Here is a 7,248-nt window from a genome sequence, read left to right as displayed (position 1 = left end):
AGAAATGAGCCCGTTAAAATAAAAATAAGAACGCAATCATTCAAGCTCTGTACTTCACTTCCGAGTGAATTTGAACCTTTGGCTGTGGTTGAAATTCACCCAGAAGTGAATTGAAAACCTGACATGTTACATATTCACATATGCATTTTATTGGTATTATTCGATGACACTCTTATATGTAATTACATTTATCATATTGAATCCAATGTATGGGTTAATTTTAGGAGTGCTGTGCCTGCAACCATTTGCTAAGAACATGCTGAAAGCCTTGACGATACAAATTCATTTACACAAGTTTAAAAAATCGCGTAAATCTCTTTTTTTTTGGCAAGAAAAGTTGCAGTTCATTATATCAAGATGAAATGATGATGTAAACTTTGACACAGGATCGGTGAAATTCAATAAAAAAAAAAAAACAGCATTTACAGCTACAGCATGATGTGTTATAGTATACGGTAAGCAATAACTTAATGAAGATTATATAGACAGCGAAATATTATGAGAAATATTTTGTATAGCTTATGATGGTGGCACTGCCGGTGGCGCACCGATGATTGCTGGAATGCTTGGTTGAACATTTGTCGGCGGTGCATTTGCAGATGTGGGCAGTGGAGCACCACATGACACGCCTGCTGGTGTCAATACTGTCTGACTGGTGATTGTAGCGCCGTCTCCACTAGTTGATGCTACAGCGACGGATGCGGATGGAGTTGTGTCTGGTTAAAAAATTGTTAAAATAAGCGTATTATTGCTGGTTATATTTGCTATTTATTCAAATGTACCCATTGGCGTTGGTGGTTGTTGCTGTATAGCAGCCGATGATGCGCCAGGTAAACCAAGTGAAGCAGTTGTAGCTTGTGCATTCCCTCCCATGGCTGTTGATGTGGCTGTACCTTGACTCGTCGCAGTTGCACCTTGTGGTCCAACACTGCTTACACTATTAGACGTAGGTATACCGGCGCTTGTTGTGCTAGCTCCAGTTGCTCCGGAATGACCGGGAGCAGAAGTAACATTACCGACACTGCCAAGGGATGCGCCAGAATTAGCGGTTGAAGGACCACCGCCTGGGGCATTTGCAGCCGTGCCAGGTCCCTGCCATTGCTGTTCTTGTTGTAGGCGATGGTGGGCTTGTTGACGGGCTCGAAATTCTGCTGCCTTCAGCTGTTCTAAGTGAAATTGCTGCCGCTCTGTTATGAGTTGTTGGCGCTGATACTCCAATCCCTCCCGTTCACGCTCCATTGTTGTTTCCAGTTCCTCGAAATGGCGTAGTTTAATTTCCAATTTTTTCATTTGCGTTTCGACCAGTAACGCCACCAACGACTTAATTTTTCGTTCCTCAAGAGCTGCCAAGTGTTTTGCCTTAACCGCTGCGGAAGCCAGAGCTGCAGCTGCAGCGGTCTGGACATTTGTCTCGTTGAATACATGCTGTTTTGCTGATTCGGGATCTTTTGCATTATCTGCGTCATTTGTGTCTTCAGTTTTAATTGCAGCACCATCTACAGAAAACGATATAAGTTAATATTTAGTATGCCCTTTATACTCAGGCCGGGATAAAGGTAAATATTTGTACTTTTGCAGTCATTATCTGGTTTCTTTTTAGATTCTGTTTCAATTATTTTCTTCTCTGTATTACTAGCATCGTCTGAGGAGTAGATATTCATATTTTTCATGCAGGAATATGGATAAACGTAAACGAATATATGAAACGAGAACGAAGGACGAGCGGGATGCAGATATATGTGGCAAACGCATGGCCGAAAATAGAAAAAGCAAATTTTGAATTAACATGTTCTTCGAATGGATTGTAAACGTTTTCGGGAGGAACAGACAATATTAAGCATACACAAACATACGCCAGAGAGCATATCGATATATCACATTTTTTCGAAACATCCCTATTTTCTTTATATACCGCACCTGTGTTCATTGCAATTGGCCCAGCTCCGGTTCCAGCAATATGAGCGTCTTCGTCTTCCTTATCCACTCCTGTTCCGGCTATACCACTGTTGGCTAGTCCAAAAGTTGGATTGAATTTACCACCAGCGGATGCTTTTTCTACGTTCTTCATATGATTATCCATAATTGTAGCGGGTACCTCGTCCTAAAATTAAAATTTGTAACGTATTTTGCTTTTTCACAATTACCATTTACATGATACCTTTATAGCAGCAAATTCTTCCATAGCTGCTTTGGCTGCAGCAGCCGCCACGCGAGGATCAACCACAGAAGCTAAGAAAGCAACTGTTGACATGATAGGGTTGCCAGATTTACTAAATGGTATTGGTTGACATCCTAACGGACCCAAAAATCCACCATCATCCTCTAGATATGGATCTTCGATAGGAAGTCGAAGGAAATGCAGTATGCACTCATCTTGTGTTCGTGTCCCTACGTGCTCACAAACCTTATTCCAGTCATCTTTATGCATTTCGAGACCCTCCAACAGAAGCAAAGTTTCCTGATCAGTCCACTCGCGTGTCATGCTGGCTGCGGTACGATTTTTCATCGCCGCTGGTTTCTTAGCATATTGGTCCAACTTTAAACCAAATTGCTGACCTGCACTGGAACCATTCTCTATAGTCTCGCTTTTGATAGTTATACCTCCAGGTAAGAGACCGGGTTTGTCTCCTTCCACGGATCCTTCTTTTCCATCTTTAATTATTTTTGGCTTGTCCAAGTCAAGTAGAGCTTTTGCTGCAGATGGCTGCTGCGTCTTTTGCGGATTCAACGATTGCAAACCAGATGGCGTGTCTGATAAAATATGGAAATGGGAAGTGGGCGGGGGACCCATTGGAGTCGGACGCAGCTCAGCGTCAATCTGGTAGTTAATTAGACCCCATTGTTCTAAAAATGCGTGAACACGCATTATGGCGCAGACATCGCCTGCAAGGTTTCTGCGACAGGCTGTGCTGGTTAAGTACTCAGTTGGATTTAACCTAAGAAGTTGCCACACAATTTTAGTTTAGAACTACATATAATTGTACTTATATTTGTTACCTGTAGGTGTCAATCATAAAGTTACGATATGCCATGTAAATTTCAGGTGTTTTAGATTTATTTTTGCCGTTGAAAAATTCCGACATTGCACGCTTTTCGATTACATGAATAGAATTGTAGTCAAACCAGGCAGAGTAGGAGGGCACTATGATGTGATGTGTCTGCTCGGTAACGTTGTCTTCCATATCTTCTTTAGCGGAGGAAGAGAACTCCTGAGTATTACTGTTGTCACTAGTTTTGCCAGTTTGAGAATTTTCTCCATCTCCTGTGGAAAGCGCTTGTGCTGCACTACCACCTGTCATTTCATCATCCAAATCTGTCATTGTTCCGCCTGATATATTAGTTTAAGGTTTTATATTAGTAATATTGTAATTATTGCTATCGATGACTTTAGTTTTACTATACCTATTATTAGTAATATTATCAATTATATAAATAGGCAATCATGTTTCCTTTACACCCCTTTTACGGCTAAACTGTACTTCTAAGGTATAAACAATTATATATCATTAGAAAGGTATTTTGATGCTGATGTGCAGGCAATTTTTAAAATTTCAAATCATTTTAAAATAGAGCGAAAAAATCAATTCAAAAGTCACACCAATACCAATGCACACATGTACATGGGTGGGGCGGAAATGCCCCCTAAATGTATGCTTTAATATTGATAGCGAATTAAAGAAACGTGCTAAGCAGCAGTTCAGGAATAAAATGTATGTATTTATGTACATGAATAGATTAGACTCAAACAAGGAAGAAGGTAAAGTTGAGTATGGAGAAGAAGAAAGTGATAAATACAGAAATTAAAATAAAAGTAAAGAAACCGAGATATAAAGACAAAGAGGAAGGAAAATTTAAATACCTAACCTAATAACAATGGTGGGGGTGAATATGTAAATGAAGAAAAGAATGGACATATTTAGATCAGGATAAAGGAAAAGATAAAGATGAAGACCAAGACGACGAAGATGAAGATGAAGATAAAGATAAAGATGAAGATGAAGATGAAGATGAAGATGAAACACACCACAACTTAACCCCCACACCGTAATTCACCACACTTCAACTCTCTCACCACACCTTAACTCACCACACCTCAACTTACCACATCTTAACTCCCCACACCTAAATTCACCACACCTCAACTCACCACAGATAAATTCACCACACCTAAACTCACCGCACCTCTTAAGCCCACCACACCTGAATTCACGGCGCCGTAACTCCCACACCCAATTCCACCACATCGCAAACCACCACACCCAATTTCCCCACATGACATGATATCACTTTATGTGGCATCAATGACATTGCTTTAATATTGATACTGAATTAAAGAAATCTGCTAAGCAGCAGTTTAGAAATCAGATTTACGAAGATTAAGATTCATGCAAGGAAGAAGGTAAAGTTGAATATGTAGAAGAAGAAAGGGATAAAGGCAAAGATTAGAATAAAAGTAAAGAAACCTAAATACAAAGCAAGGTGGATATGAAGATGAACATGAAGATGAAGATGAAGATGAAGATGAAGATGAAGATGAAGATGAAGATGAAGATGAAGATGAAGATGAAGATGAAGATGAAGATGAAGATGAAGATGAAGATGAAGATAAGGATAAAGATCATAACCCCTTAACTTTAACTCATCTTAACTTAAAAACTTACTCCACCTGAGCTCACCACACATTAATTCACCACACTTTAACTCCCCACACCTAAATTCACCACACCTCAACTCGCCACACCTTAACCCCGCACCTAAATCCACCACACCTAAATCCACCACCCTTAATTCACCACACCTCAACTTTCTCACCTCACCTTAACTCACCTCAACTCACCACACCAAAATTCACCACACCTTAATTCACCACACCTCAACTTTCTCACCATAACTTAACTCACCACACCTGAATCCACCACACCTAAATTCACCACACCGTAACTCCTACACCCAATTTCACCACATGACATGATATCACTTGATGTGGCATCAAAGGCAACATCATTTGGCATAAAATGAACCAAAATAAATAAGATTTAGATAGAGGTGAAAAAAGGGATAAAAAGGAAATACAACTGAAGAGTGTGCGATGTTATATTGTGGTGTGTTATGCTTCATATGTTATGTTATTTATTCTTATGTTATGGTTATGTTATGTTATGCCAAGTACTAAGCTAAACTCCCCTCCACTTAACCCATTCCAACTAATGTTATTTTAGCTCATTCAACTTACATAAACTATCCTTAATTTTATCGGTTGAATTTCAACCGCTGGGCGAACACTAGTTACCTTTAATTGGCATCATGTCATTGTCGGCGCGAGATTTTCCGCCCGGGGCTGGACTAGCATTAGACTGAAGTGACGATGTTTTTACTACTTCCTGTACGTTGGGTTCTGCTGGAGGATCATCCATATCTCGCGTTAAGTCCTCATCGTCCTCATCATTGCGTGATTTCTTATGTAATACAGCTGGCGATCGTTTGCGCTTTCCTGGTTTCGAAGCGTTTGGCGAAGGGGAACGGCGGCGTTTTTGCTTAGTGGCCGTACCACTGGCACCAGGCACTCGCTTTTTCTCATCCGCTCCAAATGACATGATATCCTCCACTGACATACGATGTTTGTGTGTCTTCTTTTTGCCCGTTTCATCTACTTCGTAGTCTTCTTCGACCATCCATTCGTTATACTGCTCCAAGTCTAAAACCCATGAAGCTGACACGAACCAACGTTCTGCTGGTACCTCTGGATTCTCGGGCACATATTCCGGCAAATCAAATGAGTTAATGGCCCAGGAATCATAAGATTCCGGAAAATAATACCAATGTAACATTACATGATTTCCACGTTTAAAAACAGGACGTGCATATTCATCCGGGTGTGGATCAACCACTGGGTAAATGATATGAGTAGCTTCTTCCTCATCGGTAACGATCTCCACACGTCTGGTGATTAGGATATCACGCAGCCTTTGGGCTAGTTCTTTGTTTACCTCCGGGCGTATGTAAATATAATGAATGCGATAAAGATTTGCTTCAACAAGAGCTTGTTCAATATCAATCAGCAACTGAATATTGGGGTCTTTGCGAGGGGGATTTTTACCCACAGAAAAATCGAACTTTTTGCCTCTTTGCTCGGCACGGAATCGAAACATTGTGCTGAAGATGACACATAGGCCGCCACCAGGTTTAAAATCCATAAATAAACGCATCTGCCAGAAATATTTATTTGAATAAGTTGGAGAAAAAAATACAAATAAGAATTATTTATATTATGAATGAACAAATATATATATGTATGTATGTTAAAACCAAAGCTAACACAAATAGAGTAACTTAAAATCAAATAAAAAATTTGCGCAGATTGCGTTCGGAAATGCATCATGAAAAAAATAACCCATCGTATGCACCCTGCCATTTCTATTGAAGGGTATACATAAAATATTTCCTGTGTTCTACCAACTTACCGGGATCCGAGTCGCCGGCGGCTCTTGGGCATTTTTGCCAAGTTTAGCTTCCACATATTGCAAAAACTGGATTACCAACTGCGCAAGCGATTCCTTTGTAATTGATTCTGTATTATTTGCTAAATACTAGATGAGAAACAAAAGAAAAGTAATATAATCGCTTTCAATGGTCAGCGCAGCGCCATTTTTGTTCGTGGCCGCGTTGTACTTACCTTTTTACAATTCTTCCCTAGCCAAAGACGAATAGTTTCAAAGCCTTGAAGTGATTCTGGAGATTGGAAGAACTCCACATTAGGACTTCCGTCCTTTTTTGGCCCCAAAGTATTCATTTTTAAATTAGAAATTACTTTTTAAATACAGATTTTCACAATTAAATATCTAATTTCACGACCCGATCACCAAACCACGCACAACGAAACAAAAAGCCTGCTGCAAAAACAAGCAAGAATAAAGGGAATAAATTACGAATGACACTGTGATATTAAGACAAAACAGAGTTGCATTTCTCCATTTGAAATGTTCCAGAATTCGTCCCTGTCGCTTAAAGAACGCATTCTATTAATTCAAAAGACAAATTCAGTTATTATTTAAAATTAATATAATTTTTGTAAACTGAAAAAGCAACTGTTTAGGTAAATTAAGTATTTAATATTAAGTAAAATTTGAATCTTTCCGATAGTCACTGTAAAGGTTTAAATCAACCCTGCTGTTTGACAACCAAGAATGAACAACGAAGGCAGAGACTAGCGCAGCGCAGCCGTGCGCTGCAATAAATCGCCCATCCAAT

At 39.7% G+C, this 7,248-nt stretch overlaps 1 protein-coding gene across 2 annotated transcripts; it reads right to left on the bottom strand.

Annotated features, from left to right (window-relative positions):
• Positions 1-126: 126 nt before the first annotated feature.
• Positions 127-6,902, bottom strand: LOC118736942 (SWI/SNF complex subunit SMARCC2). Of its 2 annotated transcripts, XM_036467104.1 has the most exons (9): positions 6,674-6,902; positions 6,462-6,587; positions 5,291-6,206; positions 2,998-3,328; positions 2,159-2,936; positions 1,918-2,101; positions 1,571-1,642; positions 783-1,496; positions 127-716 (listed from the first exon to the last, which is right to left on the bottom strand). In XM_036467104.1, the coding sequence occupies exons 1-9, from the start codon at positions 6,788-6,790 to the stop codon at positions 520-522; spliced, it is 3,435 nt and encodes a 1,144-aa protein (XP_036322997.1). In that variant the 5' UTR covers positions 6,791-6,902; the 3' UTR covers positions 127-519. The 2 variants fall into 2 exon arrangements, with proteins under 2 accessions (XP_036322997.1, XP_036323006.1); XM_036467113.1 differs by lacking the exon at positions 1,571-1,642 and having other exon boundaries at positions 6,674-6,901.
• Positions 6,903-7,248: the final 346 nt, after the last annotated feature.

Source organism: Rhagoletis pomonella, unplaced genomic scaffold (genome assembly GCF_013731165.1).
Source record: "Rhagoletis pomonella isolate Grant_MI unplaced genomic scaffold, Rhpom_1.0 Rhpom_scaffold_00001, whole genome shotgun sequence".
Lineage (NCBI taxonomy): Eukaryota > Metazoa > Arthropoda > Insecta > Diptera > Tephritidae > Rhagoletis > Rhagoletis pomonella.
This window is presented reverse-complemented; position numbering and strand designations above follow the sequence as displayed.